This window comes from Oncorhynchus keta, chromosome 25 (assembly GCF_023373465.1).
Source record: "Oncorhynchus keta strain PuntledgeMale-10-30-2019 chromosome 25, Oket_V2, whole genome shotgun sequence".
In the NCBI taxonomy this organism is placed as follows: Eukaryota; Metazoa; Chordata; class Actinopteri; order Salmoniformes; family Salmonidae; genus Oncorhynchus; species Oncorhynchus keta.
Window position 1 is genome coordinate 1,962,898 of NC_068445.1, and position 27,057 is coordinate 1,989,954.

General features: G+C 41.8%; 1 protein-coding gene across 5 annotated transcripts in view; it reads left to right on the plus strand.

Annotated features, from left to right (window-relative positions):
* LOC118358000 (glutamate receptor ionotropic, delta-2) overlaps positions 1-27,057 on the plus strand; it is a 543,733-nt gene that overhangs the window by 376,011 nt on the left and 140,665 nt on the right. For all 5 annotated transcript variants that reach the window (XR_004820395.1, XR_004820396.1, XM_035735345.2 and 2 more), the window contains one exon: positions 567-686. Coding sequence is in view for 3 of the 5 variants with exons in the window: in XM_035735345.2 (XP_035591238.1) it covers positions 567-686 (120 nt within the window). In the remaining 2 variants the exon portion in view is untranslated. The remainder of the gene's footprint in view (positions 1-566; positions 687-27,057) is intronic.

The following is a 27,057-nucleotide window of genomic DNA, read 5'->3' on the forward strand; positions in this document are numbered from 1 at the left end:
CAACAGGCGATTATTATCATTATGATAATGTAGTGGGCTGCATGAAGATGAATAAATCTGTTTCCCAACGTGGGCGGATTCGTTGTGGCTCGGGGCAGTCGCGTTCTCGAACACAGCGCCGCAGAATGCCTTCAGTGCAGGTGCACTGCAGGCTGAATGATGAAAGGGGAGCGGGGGGAGCGAGGCAGAGAATTTGTTGATTCATGACCTCTGCACACATCAATCGAAGACATCAAAGCGAGAGGGATTGTCTTCAGAAAACCCCACGCTTTCCAACCAGGTGATCTAGGCTGGAGGATTGATGATGTCTTGCTACTTACTATATATCACCTATTTCTCCCATTGAGTTCGTGAAATAGCAGATAGAAGTATCCAGTGTGACAAGAGATCTTTTATATGGTCCATTTGAAATGTTCTCTAACTTTCTCAGGGACTACATTCATTGTAGTGTCTTTGACCTTACTAATCATGTGTACGGTGACCATATTAGGATAGACTCCGTCTCATCAGGACTATGTGCTTTGTCCATTTTGACAGCACTCTGACTTTGTGTCTTTCCCGTACAGTCTGGAGTGAGTGGTCTGACCGGCTTCCTGGAGTTTACCGACAACGGAACCAACCCCAACATCTACTTTGAGATCCTGGGGACCAATTATGGCGAGGACAGGGGGAGGGGTGTCATCAAGGTAAGATAACAAAATATTGTTGTTCTTTTTGTTGTGCTTGGCTATTCGACACAGCGTGGTACTTGATGTGCACTTGTTGTTTCCGCTGGGGCCAGCCATACAGAAATGTATACATACATTTGGATAAAAGTGTCTGCCAAATGGCATATATTATTATATTATATCATTTTGTTTATGTGGTGCTCTTCAGCTCCGTGTAATTGTCACTGAGGCTCATTATCATTTAAAAAGCAGACTGTACATCTATTCAAAACAGACTTATACAGTAGAGTCATATTCATGAATATTAGGAAAGGTTTTGGTCACGTTGCCAGGATGCACAAAAATAGTAATTTTTTAAAGCAAATGTATATGATCAAATCAAACTTTATTTGTCACATGCACTCGAATACAAACCAAAGTCAAATTTATTTATATAGCCCTTCTTACATCAGCTGATATCTCAAAGTGCTGTACAGAAACCAAGCCTAAAACCCCAAACATCAAGCAATGCAGGTGTAGAAGTACAGTGGCTAGGAAAAACTCCCTAGAAAGGCCAAAACCTAGGAAGAAACCTAGAGAGGAACCAGGCTATGTGGGGTGGCCAGTCCTCTTCTGGCTGTGCCGGGTGGAGATTATAACAAAACATGGCCAAGATGTTCAAATGTTCATAAATGACCAGCATGGTCAAATAATAATAATCACAGTAGTTGTCGAGGGTGCAACAGGTCAGCACCTCAGGAGTAAATGTCAGTTGGCTTTTCATAGCCGATCATTAAGAGTATCTCAACAAGTGTCGACTTTACCGTGAAATGCTTACTTACAAGCCCTTATCCAACAGAAGAGTTAAGACTGAGATTTACCAAGTAGACTCAAATAAAAAGTAACAATAAAAAAGTAACACAATACAAAATAACAATAACGAGGTTATATGATGATGAACATGATGAACACCCATGAATGTTAATGTCTTGTGGCCAAATCGGATGGGCTCGTGTGCATCTTATTATAACGTGTTACCCAGAGAACTACATACAGTATGTCTATTTTCCCTGTTCTTCTCATATTTGTATAGTGCCAGGTTACACCTTAGGTCATTAAACCTCACCTCTCTCCTTCAGGTGTGGACACTAATTGTGTTAATTTACCGAATGATCAAGTTTTAATAGATAATCATAGCTGCTCAATGGAATTTCAAACAGCCGTCCTCAGAGAATGATGCAGCGCTGTTTATTTATCTAATGTTGGTTCTAGTGCAGCAGCCCAGCCGCGGTTGAAGAATAGTAGCACAAGACCCGATTCCCGGAGCGCCACCATGCGCAATAATTCGTCTGTTCTTTCCGCTCATTTTCTCTTAATTACTGTATTCATACATTCCCGTATTTACTCACTCAAATATCAGTTGCCATCGTTCTGTTCCATCTGTTGTCCAAATACATATCAATTACCGGTAACCATGGTGGCAAAGACGTCGTAGAGATGTCCGGGAGATGGATTGGTTACGGCAGTTTCAGGGAACATAGAGTCACAGAGAGACAATGTGTTCCTCTCAGATAAACAAAGGTGTTGACTCACCCTGGTCGTTCCCATAACTCCCGGTGAGTGAGCGAGGAACACAAACACAACCGATATCCTGACCCGAAGTCTTAATCTGCCACTACCACTCACCTAAATAGTAAACACCGCCATGCCGTGGCAGATCAGATGACTTCATGTCACGTTATGCAGTCGGTGCCTCAGATGTGAATCACAGAAGAGATTGATTATTTTAAGTTTTATTATTGAAATCACATTATATTGAGATAGAAAGTCACAAGTGAGAGGGGTAGACAGATGGGTAGAGATAGAAAGTCACAAGTGAGAGGGGTAGACAGATGGGTAGAGATAGAAAGTCACAAGTGAGAGGGGTAGACAGATGGGTAGAGATAGAAAGTCACAAGTGAGAGGGGTAGACAGATGGGTAGAGATAAGTCACAAGTGAGAGGGGTAGACAGATGGGTTGAGATAGAAAGTCACAATTGAGAGGGGTAGACAGATGGGTAGAGATAGAAAGTCACAAGTGAGAGGGGTAGACAGATGGGTAGAGATAGAAAGTCACAAGTGAGAGGGGTAGACAGGTGGGTAGAGATTGAAAGTCACAAGTGAGAGGGGTAGACAGATGGGTAGAGATAGAAAGTCACAAGTGAGAGGGGTAGACAGATGGGTTGAGATAGAAAGACACAAGTGAGAGGGGTAGACAGATGGGTAGAGATAGAAAGTCACAAGTGAGAGGGGTAGACAGATGGGTAGAGATAAGTCACAAGTGAGAGGGGTAGACAGATGGGTTGAGATAGAAAGTCACAAGTGAGAGGGGTAGACAGATGGGTAGAGATAGAAAGTCACAAGTGAGAGGGGTAGACAGATGGGTTGAGATAGAAAGTCACAATTGAGAGGGGTAGACAGATGGGTAGAGATAGAAAGTCACAAGTGAGAGGGGTAGACAGATGGGTTGAGATAGAAAGACACAAGTGAGAGGGGTAGACAGATGGGTAGAGATAGAAAGTCACAAGTGAGAGGGGTAGACAGATGGGTAGAGATAAGTCACAAGTGAGAGGGGTAGACAGATGGGTTGAGATAAGTCACAAGTGAGAGGGGTAGACAGATGGGTTGAGATAGAAAGTCACAATTGAGAGGGGTAGACAGATGGGTAGAGATAGAAAGTCACAAGTGAGAGGGGTAGACAGATGGGTTGAGATAGAAAGACACAAGTGAGAGGGGTAGACAGATGGGTAGAGATAGAAAGTCACAAGTGAGAGGGGTAGACAGATGGGTAGAGATAAGTCACAAGTGAGAGGGGTAGACAGATGGGTAGAGATAAGTCACAAGTGAGAGGGGTAGACAGATGGGTTGAGATAGAAAGTCACAATTGAGAGGGGTAGACAGATGGGTAGAGATAGAAAGTCACAAGTGAGAGGGGTAGACAGATGGGTAGAGATTGAAAGGCACAAGTGAGAGGGGTAGACAGATGGGTAGAGATTGAAAGTCACAAGTGAGAGGGGTAGACAGATGGGTAGAGATAGAAAGTCACAAGTGAGAGGGGTAGACAGATGGGTAGAGATTGAAAGGCACAAGTGAGAGGGGTAGACAGATGGGTAGAGATTGAAAGTCACAAGTGAGAGGGGTAGACAGATGGGTAGAGATTGAAAGTCACAAGTGAGAGGGGTAGACAGATGGGTAGAGATAGAAAGTCACAAGTGAGAGGGGTAGACAGATGGGTAGAGATAGAAAGTCACAAGTGAGAGGGGTAGACAGATGGGTAGAGATAGAAAGTCACAAGTGAGAGGGGTAGACAGATGGGTAGAGATAGAAAGTCACAAGTGAGAGGGGTAGACAGATGGGTAGAGATAGAAAGTCACAAGTGAGAGGGGTAGACAGATGGGTTGAGATAGAAAGTCACAAGTGAGAGGGGTAGACAGATGGGTAGAGATTGAAAGGCACAAGTGAGAGGGGTAGACAGATGGGTAGAGATTGAAAGTCACAAGTGAGAGGGGTAGACAGATGGGTAGAGATAAATCACAAGTGAGAGGGGTAGACAGATGGGTTGAGATAGAAAGTCACAATTGAGAGGGGTAGACAGATTGGTAGAGATAGAAAGTCACAAGTGAGAGGGGTAGACAGATGGGTTGAGATAGAAAGTCACAATTGAGAGGGGTAGACAGATGGGTTGAGATAGAAAGTCACAAGTGAGAGGGGTAGACAGATGGGTTGAGATAGAAAGTCACAAGTGAGAGGGGTAGACAGATGGGTTGAGATAGAAAGTCACAATTGAGAGGGGTAGACAGATGGGTAGAGATAAGTCACAAGTGAGAGGGGTAGACAGATGGGTTGAGATAGAAAGTCACAATTGAGAGGGGTAGACAGATGGGTAGAGATAGAAAGTCACAAGTGAGAGGGGTAGACAGATGGGTAGAGATAGAAAGTCACAAGTGAGAGGGGTAGACAGATGGGTAGAGATAAGTCACAAGTGAGAGGGGTAGACAGATGGGTTGAGATAGAAAGTCACAATTGAGAGGGGTAGACAGATGGGTAGAGATAGAAAGTCACAAGTGAGAGGGGTAGACAGATGGGTTGAGATAGAAAGTCACAAGTGAGAGGGGTAGACAGATGGGTAGAGATAAGTCACAAGTGAGAGGGGTAGACAGATGGGTTGAGATAGAAAGTCACAATTGAGAGGGGTAGACAGATGGGTAGAGATAGAAAGTCACAAGTGAGAGGGGTAGACAGATGGGTTGAGATAGAAAGTCACAATTGAGAGGGGTAGACAGATGGGTAGAGATAGAAAGTCACAAGTGAGAGGGGTAGACAGATGGGTTGAGATAGAAAGTCACAAGTGAGAGGGGTAGACAGATGGGTAGAGATAAGTCACAAGTGAGAGGGGTAGACAGATGGGTTGAGATAGAAAGTCACAATTGAGAGGGGTAGACAGATGGGTAGAGATAGAAAGTCACAAGTGAGAGGGGTAGACAGATGGGTTGAGATAGAAAGTCACAAGTGAGAGGGGTAGACAGATGGGTTGAGATAGAAAGTCACAATTGAGAGGGGTAGACAGATGGGTAGAGATAGAAAGTCACAAGTGAGAGGGGTAGACAGATGGGTTGAGATAGAAAGTCACAAGTGAGAGGGGTAGACAGATGGGTTGAGATAGAAAGTCACAAGCGAGAGGGGTAGACAGATGGGTAGAGATAGAAAGTCACAAGTGAGAGGGGTAGACAGATGGGTTGAGGAACAGAGATATGAAGGTGCAGGCGGGGTTTAACCTAATCCCACTAGGGGGAATGTATGATCCAGAGTCGGCAGCGCTACTACTAGACCAGACTCCGGCACACAAAAGAGAAGTATTTTTATCATTGCAGGGGGTTGGATTGCTGGTAGTTGTAGTCTCACCACATTTGTGCGGAGATACTGAGTGAACAGCTCAGATATATATGAAAACGTGAAATGACCCTGGGAATTGATAGAACATCACTCAGAGATGCACAAACACGATATAACATGGGTGAATCTTTCCTTTAAGAGTTGCATGCCAAATGGCGCATCCTAGATGTGGACCTCCCTGAGTACCTTGACTCAGGCTTGTTGTCACACTGCAGACAAATGGTCTGATTGGATGAACACTAGGGGTCACTGTCCTTGAGGCTCAATGCAGGAAAGAGTTGTGTGGCCTTTCTCTCACCATCTACAGTACATATTCATTCAAATACAACATACATGCACAAACGGGCCCACACGCACGCACGCACGCACGCACGCACACACACACACACACCCCTGACGAATCCCAAACTCCACTTCCAGAGGGGCCACTGTAGGTTACGAATGAGATTGTCAGATCTCATTAGAGATAATGGCCTGAGACACAAACATAACGCAACACGCTTCCAAAGATTAAATTCATCTTTAAGTAAAAAGTAATTACATTAACTCTGATTCCTTAATCAGAGAATATAATTACTTTTGGGGGAATTGAATACACTGAACAAAAAATATAAACGCAACATGCAATCATTTCAAAGTTTTTTTTTTACTGAGTTACAGTTCATATAACGAAATCAGTCAATTGAAAAAATATATAATTAGTCCCTAATCTATGGATTTCACATGGCTAGGAACACAGATATGCATCTGTGGGTCTAAGATACCTTAAAATAAGGGTAGGGTCGTGTATCAGAAAACCAGTTAGTATCTGGTGTGACCACCATTTGTCTCATGCAGTGCGACACATCTCCTTTGCACGGAGATCATTATGTTGATTGTGGCCTGTGGACTATTGTCCCACTCCTTTTCAATGGCTTTGTGAACTTGCTGGATAGTGGGGGGAACTGGAACGCCCTGTCGTACAAGGGTGAATCCGCCCGGTACAGTTGAAACCGGGATTAATCTGTGAAGAGCACACTTCTCCAGCGTGCCACTGGCCATCGAAGGTGAGCATTTGTCCACTAAACTCGGTCATGACACCGAACTGCAGTCAGATCAAGACTCTGGTGAGGACGACGAGCATGCATATGAGCTTCCCTGAGTGATTTTTGCAGAAATTATTTGGTTGTGCAAACCTACAGTTTCATCAGCTGTCCGGGTGGCTGGTCTCAGGCAAACACGCAGGTGCAGAAGCCAGATGTGGAGGTCCTGGGCTGGTGTGGTTACACGTGGTCTGCAGTTGTGAGGCCGGTTGGACATACTGCCAAATACTCTAAAACTACGTTGGAGGCAGCTTATGGTAGAGAAATTAACATTCAATACTCTGGTAACAGCTTTGGTGCACATTCCTGCAGTTAGCATGCCAATTGCACACTCCCTTAAAGCTCGCGACATCTGTGGCATTGTTTCATGACAAAACTGCACATTTTAGAGTGGCCTTCTATTGTCCTCAGCACAAGCTGCACCTGTGTAATGACGATGCTGTTTAATCAGCTTCTTGATATGCCACAACTGTCAGGTGGATGGATGATCTCGGCAAAGGAGAAATGCTCACTAACAGGGATGTAGTGAGGTGGTCCTTCTGTAGCTCAGTTGGTAGAGCATGGCGCTTGTAACGCCAGGGTAGTGGGTTTGATCCCCGGGACCACCCATACGTAGAATGTATGCACACATGACTGTAAGTCGCTTTGGATAAAAGCGTCTGCTAAATGGCATATATTATTATATATTATAAAAACCAATTCTTGTGCATATGAAAAATCTCTGGGATCTTTTATTTCAGCTCATGAAACATGGGACCAACACTTTACATGTTGCGTTTATATTTCTGTTCAGTATACTTGTTATATTGCTACTATAACCTCATAAGCAATGTATGTACCAAACCATCTGATGAGGGAAAGCAGGAGTTGTTGCGTCGTCTACTGAATAGTTGACATTTTGCCTCTGTGAAGGATCTGTTGAAAAGAGCAGAGAATAAGAGTTGCAGGTCATCGTACTGCACTCTGATGCTTCAATTAAAGGACAAGCGTAAACAACTCAATACACTGATTTAAAAGGGCAATCTGCAGTTCAAACAACAACAAAGCGGACACTGCACCACTGTGTTGGTAAACAGCTGAGGGATAAGAAATGTAACCAGATCAAAATGATGTTTAGAGGCTATCACAGATTGCCCATTTAACCTAGCTATGCGCCTTATTCAAAAGCACTCAGCTAACCCATTCTTCGACAAAACAACGAAGTGCAGTTATGCATGTATTGGCTCCATAGATAACTCATTACATGTGGTCATTTTTATATATAAAGCTGTCATGTACTGTACTGTATGTGGGTGAATGTAACCAACACCTGAATAATTTTGGTACATTCATTTTTTCATTTAGAGTATCTGTGATAGAAAGACAAAAAGGCAAGTCATGGAACTGTCTTTTTAAAATATTGTTTTTACATTTAAACCTCCAATGCTTTATCGAAGTTGCTTTAAGTCACAGGTGACACGGGTGACACAGGTGACAACGTGCTTTGCCTGTTTGACGAAGGGCTTACTCACAAAGTAAGATACACAGCAAACAACAAATCGACATCAATTAATGCAAGAAAAAAATGCGCATTCATAAAATAACGACGGTTAAGTATGTATGAAAATCCAATGTAAAGAGGCTTTACCCGCAAGCGACTCCGCAATAAGATAAGCTACACGACACACAGCAAATGACACATCTGGAAATACACATAATACTCGTTATTATTAGCGCAGCACTCCACGCTGCAATCCTAGGGAAAAGCCGATCGAGCAACTTCATTTCCCCCACACAATATCACCATGGACCCTGAATGTTGTTGTTGTCTATCATATTTGTTCATCTCCACTGATAGAATTCTAAAGTCGGGCCTTGTTATTAAACTATGCTCAGGCACAGAATGGCTTATTCCAGTAATTGACACAGAGGTGACCCCGGACCTGGGACGGCTATACGCTGCTGCTCGCCTTTCCTTCAATTCATTATCCGCACTGAGCCACACACTTACTGTATGCATGTTATTATCACTCTCTCTTTCTATATTCCCCCGCTCTCTCGTCTTCTCCCCCGTCTTCTCTCCCCCTCTCTCTCTCTCTCTCTCTCTCTCTCTCTCTCTCTCTCTCTCTCTCTCTCTCTCTCTCTCTCTCTCTCTCTCTCTCTCTCATACAGTTGTCTCTATATTGATAATAGCAGGTCATAGGCAATCTATCATAATTATTATTACCTCCATGCAAGAATTTGTTTTCCACTCCATTAATTTGGGTGGCTACATGCAGCTTACAACTTTATACATCAATAATCTCAAAGCTCCAATGGCCAGCAGCATAGAGGACAGCAACGCCGTCTACTGGGTAATTGCTTCGTTAGCCATCATGGGACCTTAAGTCATTTCTGCTGGCAAAGAAATAGATTTATATTTTCAATGTGTGGCTCTTAAAGAGGGTCACAATTTGATCTAATAGAATTCCCACTGAGCCAGAAAGAGAGAGAAGGGGAGAGAGTGAGATGGGGAGGGGTGATGTAGGTGACCTATTCTTTAGATAAAGGGAGGGACAGAGGCTTGGGTCAAAGCAAGAGAGGCAGGCCGGGAAAGGATATGAAGTGAGTGTCGGCGGAATGTTAACCCACTAATTAAATAGCATTTCATTCATACTACAATGTTCGCCAGAACGGGGTCACCCTGCCTATTCTGGCACAGCCATTATACTATCAGGATAATAGATATACAGTAGTACCTTCAGTGATATGTTTGGACTCATAGAAAGTATTTAATTTATATGAAAGCTGGTGTTATTCTATTAGCCTTGACACTGTAAAAAGAAACATGTTTGGCCATGTACTCCTGCATGACAATTGAATGTCAGTTTGCTTGAGTGTCCGGTTGTATGTCTTCCTGCAAGTACCTGTTAGTCAAAGAGCATTTGCGCTTTTCACATTTATGCCCAAAGCCGTACCAAGACATACAATAGAGTGGCTTGTATGTATGCTGACACCTGCTCTCAAAAGAACATTCCTAACAATCACAATGGCATATGTTCATCCCTATAAACCTCTAATATAGAGGTGTCTTTGGTAGAATGGCTTCTTGGTTTCTCACACTCTATTCCTGGTTTCCTCCCATGAAGGACATGGAGAGACAGAGAAACTGTAATCAGAATCTTATGGGGGGGGGACTGTCATAAATGTAAAATAACATAAAAGGAACTTGAATTGTCAGTATGTTGATAGATGATGGTGATAGAACATTGGTTCAATGTATTTTTGCCCGGTGGTAGGGGACTTACCTTACCGGAAATGAACAGGTAAAAACATTTTGGAAATACAATACTTACACAATGTTATTGTAACCCAAATGCAATTGTAATTCTGGGACCATGCAACATAGATTTTGGAGTACAAAATAGCTTATCAAAAGCAGGTACAATTGTCCGTTTGTGGTACAAGATATGAGAGCAACACCTTTTGGAAGGAAGGAATGAATTCCTTCAATGTAAAACATATTCCTGTAAGGATGTGTGTTAAATATGTGGGGAGGCTGTACAGTGGAACAGAAGAGATCCCCCCTGGGGTAGAGATCCCCATTTCCCCCAATTTTCCGTTCCATTAGGTAGATTCAGATGTTGCTTTATAGAAGCTGTCTCTGCCTTTAGGAGAGGCAGGGGAGAGAGAATCATTGATTTGTCCTGCTTCAGAGATTCTCTCTTTGCACTTCCCCTGGACAAGTCCCAGTAGATCGAAGACGTGTTACATGTCAGCCGTTGGCCTACATCAAGTTACCCTGGGTCAGGCAGACCTTGACTGCGTCCCACTGGCCCCCTGTTCCCTATATAGTGCAGTACTTTTGACCAGGGAAGCCCGCAAGCCTCGTTTCCAAACTAGTCCACTATGTAGGGAATAGGGTGCCATTTGGGATGGCAAACATTTTCTTTATGCACATTGTGCTATGGATGTTATTGGAACATTGTTAAAGAGTGTAGGAGGAGGAGACGAAGGACAAAGTACACCTTTTAGGCTTAAAAGAAAGTCAATATCAGTGTCTTTGTGTTCTTTCCCAGCCACATATTCTCTCCTTTATTTGTGTCTCATCACACACTGCATTCTGTTCTCTATTTCTCTCTTTTCGTGTAAGATCTGTAAGAGCAGCAGTCAAGGAAAGGGTCAATTTCAGTTCTTTGTGTCTGTTAGCACTATTATCAAATGTGAAATGCAAATGTAAAAAAAAAAAGTAGGGGAAAGCGTTACAGTTTCAAGCGTCAGAAGACTTTATTATTAAAGTTTTAAGTCATATGTCTGAATTCATAGCCTGTCACTATGTTACTCATGTTTTGAGACAACCGTTTAAAATGGAGTGTCACAAAATAGCATTGCTCTCTCCTGACATGTTGCAGAATCATCGGAAGCCCTCGTTCCCCAAATTAATTTTGCATGACTAGTCTTTATGCTGCATTATGCTGCTGTGTTGAGACGGGTTCGTGGATAGGTCAATCGGGTGCATCCCAAATGGCACCCTATTCCGTATATTGTGCACTACTTTTGAACACAGCCCATAGGATTCTGGTCAAGCCTAATGCCCTTGAAAGGGAATAGGGTGCCGTCTCTGTTATTTAACGCAAATCCCGGTGCTTACATTAATATTGATACAGTACTAAGAGGCTTGCTATTCTGAACCATGTCAGTCCATCCATTGTAGTAGAGCCCCAAACCAAAACCACCAGCTGGCTATTATGATATCTTCAACAATTTATTGTATTTAAAGAGCAACCCTCTAAAAAAACAACTATTCATTTGGAAAACTGCCTATGTGGCATCGATATGTGTCAGAAACATTTATTCTAAAAAAAAAATGTGCATGATCTGACAAATGGTGATCCTTACCCAGTGGACAAAACGGCTTGTACAGTAAATGACTTCATTGCAACCAGATTAAAACCAGTGCTGGCTCTAAACGAGTTGTAATGTCCCCATAATGTTGCCATTTGAACCAGCTTTTGGCGATAGGTTTACTGACAGGCGTAAGAGTCTTGATGGAGGGTCATTGTCTCTGTGAGGTAGGCTACTCTGCCGTGTGGTAGGATACTGCTGTGCTAGGCTAACGTTGCTGACTACAGCGCCACTGGCCATGGAGTACAGCGACAGTGGACACAGGTCAGTTGGGACACGGTCGGTGACCCTCCCTCTCATCCTCAGGTTACCTTTGGGTCCAAAAGGAGATGATGGGTTGCCCTTGTTGCCCCGACGTTGCCCCGATGTCGATCTTATCTTCATTCAGCAACCTGGTTTCAAACAAACGAGCCAATCCCCCACCAGGGACTGGTAACGTGGCATCACAGACCACTGATTGTACCAAACCAAAACAAATACCATGAATAGAAACACACGCTTCCGTCAAACGGTTTGGGAGCAACCGCTTGAAATGATAATCCCTATGTACTGTACTACGGTCTAATTTCTGTACTTGTGGAACTGAAAGGAAGTGGCTGTTTTTACAGGCTCGCCAAACGATGGCTAGGCATTTCATTGTACTATCACGCATACCATTAAGGCATAATGAAAACCATAGTGTGAAATGTTTCAATCATATATAACGTGCAGGAACAGTAAATGAAAAACCCTTTGGGATGTTGTTTGCATGTGGGAGTTCAGTTTCTGCAGTTGAAGATAATTTGCTGACAAGGGTAGAGCAAGCAAGCCCTGGGCTTGGAAATAGATGAAGTTGTGGTTGATACACTGAAGGCAGACTGCTGAACTTATCTTCTCTGTCAGAGAGAGAGAATAGACTGTACTAGAATGACTCTGTTTTAAAATAGACACAAACAGTATTTCAGCTTGTGGACTCATGGCAACTCATAGAGAGAGGCCAATCTCACCACCTACAGTGCATTTTGAAAGTTTCGGACCACTTGACTTTTACCACATTTTGCTACGTTACAGCCGTACATTTTTTTGATAAAAATATATATTTTTTTGTCATCAATCTACTCACAATACCCCATAATGACAAAGCAAAAACGTTTTTTTAGAATTTTTTGCAAATGTATTTTTCCAAAAACCTGTTTTTCGCTTTGTCATAATGGAGTAGTGTGCGTAGATTGATGAGGATTTTTAAAAATCAATTGTAGAGTAAGGCTGAAACATAACAAAATGTGGAAAAAGTCAAGGGGTCTGAATACTTTTCCGAGTGCACTATATATGCACAAGTAGGATTTACGACTCTCAATCATTTATCTATGACTGTTTTCCAAATGGCACCCTATTCACTATATAGTGTACTACTTTTGACCAGAGCCCTAAGGGAATAGGGTGCCATTTGACATACAGGCATATGTCCCTGCGCGGCCAGGCACCACTCGAACACCATAATTAAGTTTGCAGATGACACAACAGTGGTAGGCCTGATCACCAACAACGACGAGACAGCCTATAGGGAGGAGGTCAGAAACTTGGCCGTGTGGTGCCAGGACAACTACCTCTCCCTCAAAGTATTCAAGACAAAGGAGGTGATTAAGGACTACAGGAAAAAGAGGACCGAGCATGCCCCCATTCTCATTGACGGGGATGCAGCGGAGCAGATTGAGAGCTTCAAGTTCCTTGGTGTCCACATCACCAACAAACTAACATGGTCCAAGCACACCAAGACGGTCGTAAAAAAGGGGCACGACAAAACCTATTTTTAAACTGCATTGTTGGTTAAGGGCTCGTCAGTAAGCATTTCACTGTTGTATTCGGCGCATGTGACTAATACGATTTGATTTGATTTTTGATTTTCACGGGTGTTTAGACCATGTCAGAATTAATTTTAGCAACTGGATTTTAAAAAAATCATTGTGCAATAGAAATCTCCTCTGTATCTGGCAGAGGCCTTCCAGTAAATGGATGACGCCAAGCATCTGTTTATTATTTTATTAATGCTGTTATTTTGGTCCTGGGTGGGTGTGGAATGAGAGTAGCCTTATCGGTGTTCTGGGTTTAAACATAGCAGTCTGGAGAGAGAGAGCGAGAGAGACAGAGGAGACTCAGTTCCCACGCTGGCTCTGTGCATCATGACTTATTGATGTCTCTCTAATGATGGTTCCTCCTCTGGTCCCCTCAGAGCACTTGGCCATTTCCCACCTTTTGTTGACAGTTCCCAGTCTGGTGTGTGTGGTGAGAAATCTCAACTGGATGTTGAGGAGTGGAGGTTTGGTCCTTTGTGGGTTATTTGGAAGAACATGGCACTTACAACCACAGGATCGTGGGCACGCATTACTGCAAGTAGCTTTGGATAAAATGTCGCTTTTGCAAAATGGCATATAATGTTATATGTGCTGAGTGTACAAAACATTAGGATCTTGCTTTTTCCATGACATAGACTCACCAGGTGAATCAAATCAAATTGTATTAGTCACATGCGCACCTAACCAACAATGCAGTTTCACAAACAATGGATAAGAATAAGAGATAACAAGTAATTAAAGAGCAGCAGTAAAATAGCAAGACTATATACAGGGGGGTACCGATACAGAGTCGATGTGCGGGGGCACCGGTTAGTCGAGGTAGTATGTACACGTAGGCAGAGTTTTTAAAGTGACTATGCATAGATGACAACAGAGAGTAGCAGTGGTTTAAAGAGGGAGTAGTGGGGCAATGCAAATAGTCTGGGTAGCCATTTGATTAGGTGTTCAGGAGTCTTTTGGTTTGGGGGTAGAAGCTGTTTAGAAGCCTCTTGGACCTAGATTTGGTGCTCTGGTACCGCTTGCCGCGCGGTAGCAGAGAGAACAGTCTATGACTAGTCACCGCAGAGAGAACAGTCTATGACTTGTCACCGCCTGGTATAGAGGTCCTGGATGGCAGTGAGCTTGGCCCCAGTGATGTACTGGGCCCCTTCGCACTACCCTCTGTAGTGCCTTGGGGTCAGAGGCCGAGCAGTTGCCATACCAGGCAGTGATGCCAATATGACACGTGTTACACAGAATGGAGATTTCAAAAGAGAGAGAAAGAGTGCACGGGAGAAAAGCACACTTGGGTACATTTGTAAACTATGCTTAGTTTAACCCTAACCTTGCCCCGAACTGCCGCTCTTATGGGTCAGAATATAATGATGTAATTTCGTGTCGAATGTCTCCAATGTCTCTTCGTGGACCGGGTTCGCCTTCTCTGATGACGGCACGTCTTCGGTTACCGTGTGTAAACTCTCTGTTTGTCCTCACAATGTCAGTGTCCTTTCTCCTAGTACTCTGTTTCCCCGCCCTTGTTCTGAAAGAGGGGTCTTCTGAGGACGGCTAATCAGCCATATAGGTGGCTCCAGCGTGGGAATGAAAGCAGTGTACACACGCGATTCCTTGGAGAGAATAACCAGGTGGTCCTGCTTGAATTCACACTCTTAGACACAGCTACTCATCCGTGGCATAGATTGTTAAAAGGTTCCTTTGTCTTCTTCAACCTCGTGTTGCATTCTGGGGTTACAACTAATCAGACCTTGGCTGCAGCTCGTGGTCCCTAGTCATAATTTGAATTCTTAACTCACATGTTTTATGCCCTCTGGTGAGAAATGGGCGTTTCCACCTTTAGGGAATGTTCTCTGGGCGTAACTAGTTACAAGGCAAGGTCTGGAATTGACTCAGATCCAATTTAGACAACTAACTTCACATTTCGTCTTTACAAAAATGTTATATTTGATCTGGACATTTACCACACAACTACAGTATTCAAAAATCAAGTACATATTGTGAAAACTCTTCAAGTTACAATGTTTTCGTTATAACGTCATCATTTAACTTTTAATAACAACAAAAACGACATTCATTTTCATATTCCATCTATCTTCATTACCACCATTTTGACTGACGAAACATATTGTCCCAAAGTCCATTTATTGCATGTTACTGTTCAGAGGTAGGTTCTTCATAGGCCCATCATACATTCCATTCCTCCACAAGTGAGAGGACACCGGGATTTTGTCTGCTGCCTTAAGATTTACAATGGGCGGGAGGTGTCATTAAAAAAAAAACCTCCATACCTCTCGACCTCTCGACCTCTCCCCCGCTGGTGGGTGTGAGAGATATCCCTGTAGGATTATGGTCCATGGTAACCTGACCCGAACAGGCCAGGCATGACACTACCCTGCAAGAATCTGCAGGTAGCTAACCAACCAGGATCAATGTTAGCCAGCTGACATTAGGCTATAACTAGCAATGCGAATGGCCCTGAGATACAAATAATATTACTACCCAGATCATACATGTAACGTTAGCTAGCCAGCCAGCCAGCTAGCATTAGCTAGCTAGCTAACAGTACACTTTAACTTGAAATGAAAATGACTCTCTGACAAAATTAGAAATGTGTAATATCTGAAAATGTAGCTAGCTAGACTCTCGTACCCATATACATGGATGGACATTCTCCCTCTCTGTCATAAATGCCATGGTTGCCCTTAGTTTGAAGATCTAATCTGGAGCCTTCTATGTTCTCTTTTCGACTCCGTCTGCATATTTGCAATCAAACTGATTTCAAAACTCGGTCCTCCAGAAAGTGGAGAGCAACACTTATGCAGTTCTACTACATGATATCTTTATAAAGGATTACCGACACATACTGACCACCTCATATTATAAATAGACCAATCCGAAACCAATCTCTCGGCATGTCCAGCCCACTCATTATCTCAGCCAATCATGGCTAGTGGGAAGGTTGCTGACTTTTTCCATGGCAAACCAACTAGGCTCATAATTCTATTCGTATTTACAGTAGACATAAAAGTATTTTAGTAAGGCACATGAAAGTTCACATGTTCCAGAAGGCATTTCTTCCAAAAAATGCCTTTTGATTAAAAAAACAATTTTGTGTTCAAACGGCGCTCCTGTTGATGTGCAAAATACGTCTAGTTTTCTGAAACAAGTCACATATAGGCTTTGGGCTTTAACCTGTTACTCCTACCCCCTACTTTTTCGAACATTCTGTTAAAAATCGCGCAACATTTCAGCGCCCTGCTGCTCATGCCAGGAATATAGTATATGCATATGATTAGTATGTGTGGATAGAAAACACTCAGACGTTTATAAAACTGGTTAAATCACGGCTGTGACTATAACAGAACGTGTGTTTCATTGAAAAGTGCAGGAAAATCTGATCACTGAAAATGGAAAAATATATCCATGCGCGACTTGAACCCATTGATAAAGGTGAACCACATTTAATGGGGCTGAGGTTGCAATGGGCGGCAGCGTAGCCTAGTGGTTAGAGCGTTGGACTAGTAACCGGAAGGTTGCGAGTTCAAACCCCCGAGCTGACAAGGTACAAATCTGTCGTTCTGCACCTGAACAGGCAGTTAACCCACCCACCGTCATTGAAAATAAGAATATGTTGTTAACTGACTTGCCTGGTTAAATAAAGGTAAAATAAAAAAATATAAAAAAATACCTACAGCTTCCACATGTTGTCTAGAGTCTTGTCATTTGCCTACTATTTGTTTCTTGGTCAAACAGACGCAAGGCAGCGTATTTCTTCCGGTCTCCGACCGGATATTTTGGTTGAGATTTACCCGGACATTATTTCCAGACGGACAGCTAAAGAATATACTTCGCCTCGTGATCAATTTGATCGCTTATTAACGTTTACTAATACCTAAAGTTGCATTACAAAAGTATTTTGAAGTGTTTTGTTAAAGTTTATCATCGACTTTTTTAATTTTAAAAAATGACGTTACGTTATAAGACGCTATTTATTTTCGTTTATCACACAGTCTTCATAGATCGATATCTAGGCTATATATGGACCGATTTAATCGAAAAAAAAAGACCCAATAGTGATTATGGGACATCTAGGAGTGCCAACAAAGAAGATGGTCAAAGGTAATGAATGTTTTATATTTTATTTGTGCGGTTTGTGTAGCGACGACTATGCTAATTATTTTGTTTACGTCCCCTGCGGGTCTTTTGGGGTGTTACATGCTATCAGATAATAGCTTCTCATGCTTTCGCCGAAAAGCATTTTAAAAATCTGACTTGTTGCCTGGATTCACAACGAGTGTAGCTTTAATTCAATACCCTGCATGTGTATTTTAATGAACGTTTGAGTTTTAACTAGTACTATTAGCATTTAGCGTAGCGCATTTGCATTTCCAGATGTCTAGATGGGACGCCTGCGTGTCAGGTAGGAGCAAGAGGTTAAAGGGATAGTTCAGCAATTTTACACTTGTAGATATGTTGTTGTTGTGTGTTTTTTTTAGGGTAGATCAGCTTTATTTAATTATATTTATTTATTTATTGCAGATAGATTGTGGCTTCATCAATGTAGTTGTCTGCATCATTTCCAATCCCCCATATATATATATATTATTTTGTAAATACATACAGCACCAATAAAAGTTTGGACACACCTACCATTCAAGGGTTTTTCTTTTTTTATACTATTTTATACATTGTAGAATAATAGTGAAGACATCAAAACTATGAAATAACACATATGGAATCATATAGTAACCAAAAAAGTGACCTCTACTGACTCCCCATCCCGCATGCGGGAGCGTAATCATCGCCTGACACTAATTAGCATAACGCAACAGACATAAATATCCCTAGAAAATATTCCTATTCATGAAAATCACAAAAGAAATATATTGAGACACAGTTTAGCCTTTTGTTAATCACCCTGTCATCTCAGATTTTCAAAATATGCTTTACAGCCAAAGCTAGACAAGCATTTGTGTAAGTTTATCGATAGCCTAGCATAGCATTTTGTCCAGCTAGCAGCAGGTAACTTGGTCACTGAAATCAGAAAAGCAATCAAATTAAATTGTTTACCTTTGATGAGCTTCGGATGGTTTCACTCACGAGACTCCCAGTTAGATAGCAAATGTTCCTTTTTTCCCAAAATATTATTTTTGTAGGCAAAATAGCTCCGTTTGTTCTTCATGTTTGACTGAGAAATCGCCCAGAAATTGCAGTCACGAAAACGGCGAAAAATATTGCAAATTAGCTCCATAATTTCGACAGAAACATGGCAAACGTTGTTTATAATCAATCCTCAAGGTTTTTTTCAAATATCTATTCGATAATATATCCATCGGGACAATTCGTTTTTCAGTAGGACCGATTGGAGTAATGGCTACCTCTGTATTTTACGCGAGAATTTCTCTGGGGGCATCAGGTGACCACTTGCGCAATGTAGCCGCGGCTATTCTTCAACATAAATGCGTAAAACTATGTCCAATGCTGTAGACACCTTGGGGAATACGTAGAAAGCGTACGCTGGTTGATAGCACATTCACAGCTCAATAGGGACTCATTGGAACGCAGCGCTTTCAAAACGCAGCACTTCCGGATTGGATTTTTCTCAGGTTTTCGCCTGCAACATCAGTTCTGTTATCCTCAGACAATATCTTTACAGTTTTGGAAACGTTTGAGTGTTTTCTATCCTAAGCTGTCAATTATATGCATATTCTAGCATCTTGTCCTGACAAAATATCCCCTTTAAAACGGGAACTTTCTTTTTACGAAAATGAAAATACTGCCCCTAGAGTCGCAACAATTTGAAATTCTTCAAAGTAGCCACCCTTTGCCTTGGTGACAACTTTACACACTCTTGGCATTCTCTTAACCAGCTTTATGAGGTAGTCACCTGGAATGCAAGTTGTTTTTTGACAACTACATTTCACTACATTCCTAATGAATATTATGTACTTTTTACTCCATACATTTCCCCTGGCACCCAAAGGTACTCACTACATTTTGAATGTTTAGCAGGACAGGACAATTGCCTAATTCATCCCTACTGCCTCTGATCTGGCAGACTCACTAAGCACATGCTTTGTTTGTAAATTATGTCTGGGGGTGAGGGCGTAAATAAAAAAAATAAGAAAATGGTGCTGTCTGGTTTGATTAATATAAGGAATTTGAAATTACTTTTGATACTATGTATGCATATGATTCGTCACCCTACATTCCAGCACCTAAATAATGTGTTACAGACAGTTTTAGAATTGGTTATTAAGGATAAACGGGTCTTACATACATCTAAAACTAAAAGCATTGTATTTGGTCCAAAATGTTCTCTGACTTAAACCTCAGCTGGAGTTGTGTATAAAGGGTGGGACCATTGAGCAAGTTGAGAACTAAACTCCTAGGTATAACATTGGATGGTCCATTATCATGGTCAAGTTATATTTACGAAGTTGGGGAGAGATATGTCTGTTATAAAAAGATGTTCTGCGTTTTTGACACAAGTCAACTGAACCTGTTGTTCAGGCTCTGGTCTTGTACCATTTGGATTACTGTACGGTAATATGTTCAAGTACAGCAAAGAAAGACCTAGCAAAGCTGCAGCTGGCTCAAAACAGAGCGGCACACCTTGCCGTTAACTCCATCAACAACATGCATGCCAATCTTTCGAGGTAGAGGGTTAACGCGAGACGAACTTCTTCTTTTCTAGTTTTTAAGAGAAATATTACTGTGAGGAAAAATTCAAGATTGTCTGCATAATTAAATAACATTCAGCTCAAGCACCCGTACAGACACCACAAGACATGCCACCAGGGGTCTCTTCACAGAGTCCCAAGTCCAAAGCGAATTCATGACAATGCACACAATATTATACAGAGCCATGAACTCCCTTCCATCTCCAATTACTCAAGCAAACAGCAAAATGACCTTTTAAAAATAACAACAGCTCATGGAATGGTGAGGACTGTGAGTGGACACACACATACACACACACACACACACACACACACACAGACAAACTCTAACACAGTCTTAATTGTTGTTGTTGTATTGTTTGTATTATTTGTAGTTGTATTGTTTGTATACCATTGTATTTAAAAAAGTATGTGACTGTCCTTGACTATCAGTGTTTTGTTACTTGTCATGTTTTGTGTTTTTTTTTGTGGACCCCAGTTGAGCGTAGTTGCTGCTTCTGCAAAAGCTAATGGGGACCCAAGTGAACAATTAAACCTTCTATTTAGGTTGTTTCTATATTATGCATTTAAGACTGTTTCTTGCCTCAGACTGTCAAAAATGTACCATCATAGCCTTCTATAACAGCTATACAGGCTTCGGGGATGGATACAGAATAGTTAAATATCTTATATGCAAACCTAACCAGACAAATAAACTCATACATTTCTCAACAATCATATTATGGAATAGACTTTTAGAGTAGATTTCCTGATACAATAATCTGGGAGAGATGGGTAATTTTTGTTCATTGCTCCAGTTATGCCGCTCTGTGGTTGGAGTCACACATACTACGGTGATTACAGCGGGGAAACCGATCTTATTGGTCCACGATTCCACTAGCCCTCCTTAGCTGTGATATCGCTGCAGGGCCCTCCCCTACCCTGGGTGGCCAAACCCCTCCCCCCCTCTCTCCTCCTGCTCCCCTGCCTCCATCCAACCCGAGCCCTACAGGTATGAGCTGCATTACAACATGTAAACCCAGGATTACAGCAGGCAGCTCCGCACATCTCGCAATGCCTCGCCAGCACAGATAATTTCTCCCATGGTGCAATGCTCCACACCACCAGATTATAATTTCCAATGTGTGTGTCGTCGTCGTCCCCCCCGCTGTGTACTACTCGATCCATCTGCCACACCTCAGTAACTGGACACATCAGCTCACAGCATGTACAGTACGATTCCCCCCGCTCCCCCCAGTAGAAGGGTTGATATCTCCTGCTATCTCTGATCTTGCAGTCGGATCATGGTCTGCCTGTGCATCTGCGAAGCAGTACCACACAGCGCTCTATTTTTGGCCATTTCTACCGTGCCTTCAAAAGGTATTCACACACCTCGAGTTTTTCCAAATGTTCTTCTGTTACAGCCGGAATATAAATGGCTTACATTTACAGTAGATTGTGTGTCACTGATCTACACACACTACCCCATAATGTCAAAGTGGAATTATGTTTTTACAAATTAATAGAAAATGTAAAGCTGAAATGTCTTGAGTCGATAAGTGTTCAACCCGTTTTATTATGGCAATCCTAAATAACTTCAGGAGTAAAAATGTGCTTAACAAGTCAGATAATAAATTGCATGGACTAACAATGTGCGATAATGGCGTTGAACATGATTTCTGAAGGACTACCCCATCTCTGTACCCCACACATACAATTATCTGTAAGGTCCCTCAGTCGAGCAGTGAATTCCAAGCACAGATTCAACGACAAAGACCAGGGTAGATGGGTAGCTGGGTAAAAAAAAAGCAGACATTGACATATCCCTTTGAGCATGGTGAAGCTAATAATCAGACTTTGGATGGTGTATCAATATACCCAGTCTCTACAAATATACCGGCGTCCTTCCTAACTTAGTTGACGGAGAGGAAGGAAACCGCTCAGGGATTTCACCATTAAGTTTTAAACCAGATAAAGAGTTAAATGGCTGTGATAGGAGAAGACTGAGAATGGATCAACAATGTTGTAGTTACTTCACAATACTAACCTAAATGACAGAGTGAAAAGATCAAAGCCTGTACAGAATAAAAGTATTCCAAAACATGCATCCTGTTTGCAATAAGGCAATAAAGTAATACTGCAAAAATTGTCCTGAATACAAAGCATTATGTTTGGGGCAAATTCAACACGTCACTGAGTACCACTATTCATATTTCCAAGCATGGTGATGGCAGCATCGTGTTATGGTTATGCTTGTCATCCACAATGACTAGGGAGTTTTTTGGGATAAAAAGAAAAGGAATAGAGCCAAGTACAGGAAAAGTCCTAGAGGAAAACCTGGTTGCAGTACATCATTTCCTGAATGACATGGAAGTGATTAAGACTAATATTGTCTGCTTTATTTACAGTAGGTTCTAGTAAGATAGCATCAACGTAATGAGTTTATGTTTCTTTGCATCGGATTGGGCCCCTAGTCCACTGTGCACAATTGTGTATAGGCTATTGGTCAACACCCAACAGTATTTTCTTGTCCATTATTCAGGACATTTAGAATGACAACAAGTTAGTTGTTTAGTCGGCTTATAAACAAAATGACCTGGAAATCAGGTTATTCAATTTCATGACAAGTACATATGAAATTAGAGTCCAATATTAATGTTGTTGTTTGTCCAAATGTGTCTCTCCTCACTGATGTCAATGAATGAATGGTGGGTGATCAAATTGTGAATCTGACTTAATTGTGTGAATAGCCTAATGATGATAATAATGATGAGGTGAGACCAGTAATAGATTGACTGCAGTCCCTTCAATCATAGGCTATTGTTACGTTGTGTCTCTAAAACCCACAGCGTTTCCATTTCTACAGTCACATGAAAAATAGTAATGTCAGCCTTTCACATGAACTGTATATTTCCATAACTGATCACATTACTGGAGGCTATAGGCCCAAAGGTAAGCCTTTTATTCTGCCCATATAAACACGTTTATTTTAGGCCATCGCCTAAAAAAACTGCCATTCATAATTTAATGAAAAGTAGCAAACAGACACATTGTTTCACATTCTTTAGTAGCAGACTCAGTTACAAACATGCAATATGCTACAGCTCCTTCACAGCTGTTTCCCAACCAAATACAGGGAAACTCAACGTCTGTGCGGAGTGTTGTACCTTCGCTATTGCGTTTTGCTCGACGAAAAGACATGCAAGCGTCCATATGTCTGTTTTGCCTGTTTGCATTGAGGCAAAACGGCAGACGTAGATGATTTACCTGTCTTCCAGGTTTGTATGGTCTTGGGTGTCAGTTTGAAAGGTCACAAGAGGTGTCAATGTGACAAATAGGAGTGTTTTGGACTGAGGGAGCGTAAAGACTATGCCGCGGGCCAGAACATTGAGAGTTGCAAAAGTGAAGGGTTGTGAATTGTATCTCCCAGCCTGATCGTCATCCAAGAGACATCACTGTCCTTCTTCTCTCAAACACTGTGACACCAGGCCCAAGGGTCAGTCATCAGCAAGATTGAATGAACCCCATCAATTTAAAAAAACAACTCTTAAACTGAGAACTATGTCCACAATAAACGAGATACAGTAAAAGCAGCAGAGTTACGTAAATGTGCTTTGCTCAGCTATACTAAATACTTGAATACTGCACATTCTATTAACAGTCCTACATTCATGTTGAATCATTTATAGTTCATGCTGATTTAGCACGTTCAAATATTTTCTTCAATTGTGATTATATAAGTCCCTGTTGGGTTAATTATGATGCAGTGCAATTTCAAGGTCGCATTATGTGTCCTATGGGTACGGAACAGATACACTGACAGACAACTTACATCCTTTTGAAAGAGCACTTAACCCTCAGTTTAAAATATTAAATGGGAACCCGGCTCTACAAGCCAGCGCTCCAGTGGTCCCCCCCACCCCTCCACATGTTACTACCCCCCACAACCCCCCGGTCTTGTCCCAAACAGTCTTGTCCCCCCATCTGACCCTTTTTCATTCATGAGGGAAGAACATGGTCTCTCTCTCTCTCTCTCTCTCTCTCTCTCTCTCTCTCTCTCTCTCTCTCTCTCTCTCTCTCTCTCTCTCTCTCTCTCTCTTGTCAGAGCTCTTTAAGCTTGAACCCTCTTTGTTTTAGATATGAAACAGGGCCCGCGTTTGAAGCTGGTTTCTCTCTCATTTTGCTGCGAGGCGTGTAGTAGTGGAGAGGGTCTGAGAGGGAGAGAAGGAAGCCTTTTCCTTGTCAGTGCTGGAGCAGATAGATGGAGCCCCAAGAGGCCAGCAGGGAGCTGTTGAGTTCCAGAGCTGCAGACTAGTGGCCCTGTGCAGTGCCCTGTGGGATGCTGTGTAAGCCAGGGAAGGCTCTCTAATCACAGACACATATTCATCTCTAAATGTCTGCTTTCAGATAGAATTAGAGCCACTGATGATTGGATGAAGTGCCCCACATATGACACATGTCTCTTTAATCAATGTCCACTCAGTCATCCGCATGATTGGTCTGTTCTGAGCAAGAGGATACAGTGCATGGATCCATTGGGAAGAGCGTAGCATCGACATTGTACAGCGTGCACACTGCAGCTTCTCTTAAAAGAGAGATTACACGGCCTGACATACCATAGAAATATAATTAATTCTATTTCTATGTGACATACACACTATGCATGTGGAAGGCCATTCATGCACTCATGCATGTACACGTACACACATACTCACACACATACACACACACACATAAATGCATACATTCACACTCACTGTCATTCATTTCAGATTTCTTTTTTTTTTCATTAAAAGTGTAGCTGATGGAACACATATTTTATAGAATGCTTTATTTATTTACAAAGTCACTTTCATTTGAACTCTTGTTTTAATTTATACACACTGTTAATTGAATAGGAAGGGAATATTATCTGTATTATTTTGATTAAATGCATAATTGACCATTTTTTCACACCATTCAATAACATCCCAGTATACTGCAATCGAATTCAATTAGCATTCAATCTCAAATTGAAACAAAACGTGTCCACAACGTGTCCACAGCTGGTGCAACTCCCACATTGTTCCTATACTGTATATTATATTTTGCATTCTATTCAGAAAAGGACTAGCCAGATGGGCTGGTCCATTTTTTTGCCCAGTGGACAGATTTGCATTTTTTGGTGCAGAATTATCATTATTTGTTTTATAATAGGGTCCGGGATGATAGAAATGTCTGGACTAATGTCTGGTCCCAGTCCTTCCTTGATTACATCTTTTTTTTTACTCTGATGAAGGCTAAGAGTCCGACAAGTAAGCTTTAATAAGAAAAAGGGATACGAGCAAGAGCAGTGTGCTGGTTTCTCTTTTCTTTGACGACATTCCAACATTTTAAAAACAGCCATACAGACCAAGTTTTTATGCTCTAAATATGCATCAACTACAGTATGTGGGAAATGTCTTGTTTACAATTGGAGCAGGCAATCAAAAACAACTTGGTACTCAGGTGGGGAATCAGAGAGTGAAAACAGAGCATCTCCTCCATGCCCTGGACCACCTGTGCACTGTCTGCTGTGCTCTGCTGTGGTCAGCCTCCACCTCCCAATAGAAATTAATGGCTTCCTCTGGGATTTGCGGTCTCTGTGGGAATCAAGTAGAGGATCACCTTAAGTTTTTCTTCTTTCTCAACACCCACACAATAAGGCAGGGATACACAAAGCAAGGTTACCACATTTCAGAGGTACTGTAGCTGGTTCTATTGTGTTGACTGTAGAGACTCTGTTTCATGTTCCATTTAATCCGTCAGTACTGTGATTCCAATTAAATAAGCTCTTGGTTGTCCCGTGTTAGTGATTCTTAAGTGCTTGTTGGTCGAAATAATAGGGGAAAACAAGACTCGGGAGCATATATTGTAACGGCTCAGTCAAATTTGACGATAAAACACTGTCCAATGCGTTAGATACATCCGATTATATTGGTATAGTGGATGAAAACAATCCAGTCATATTCACGAGCTGTGCTGACTGGTGGGCTGCTAAAGATAAGAGAACCGTTGTTAAAGGTTGACCGTTCACTCTCTGTCCACCAATTCAACCGCTGTAATGTTAATGAAGTAATTTGTGGAGTTGTGTGAATAGAAATGATTAGGATGTTCTGGCCAATGAGGTAGCCCACCATCCCAACCCCCAATCCCACGGTAGATTGGGGTCAAACAAAAAAAATGCTTCCATTAACAAGATAAGGCAATGTCACTTCGAGTGGTCCAATTGAATCTTGTTGCGTTAGAAACAGCAGTTCATCAGCCGTGTAACTTAGCCAATCATTTTTTTAGGTTGCAATTCCATCAGAAACAATCTGTTGTAATTGCAATATGTAGGCCTACCTACCTGCGAGTTCGTTTCCCAAATCTTTTTAACAGTATGACATTCAGAAAATGACAGAAGGGCCATTATTGCTATGAGATAATGAGTATGTTGAAAGTGCCTCGCTACTTTCCCACCTGAACAGCTTGATCTTCTTTCAGAGAGGAGAGCTGTCTGACGGGAGAACTAGTTTCCAGTAGATGTAGGCAGAGGAAGTGACAGGCACTCACAGGGTAGTTGGACTGGGCCACTGATTTAGCTCACTGGCCTGTCCAAAGGGTCTTAGCGGGGAGAGACAAGTCGCTCTCTTGGAGGCCCGATGAGCGCACAAAGCTGTCATCAAGGCAAAGGATGGCTACTTTGAAGAATCTCAAATATAAAATATATTTTGATTTGTTAAACACTCTTTTTGGGGTTACTACCATAGTGTTATTTCATATTTCATAGAATAATAGTGTTCACTATTATTCTACAATGTAGAAAATAGTAAAAAATAAAGAAAAACCCTTGAATGAGTACGTGTGTCCAAACTTTTGACTGGTACTATATATATATATCCAGATTCATTCTATTATTTTTCTATATTTCTTTATTCCATTCATTTACTTTTTAGATTTGTGTGTATTGTTGTGTATTGTTAGATATTACTGCACTGTTGGAGCTAGGAACGCAAGCATTTCAATACACCCGTAGTATCTGCTA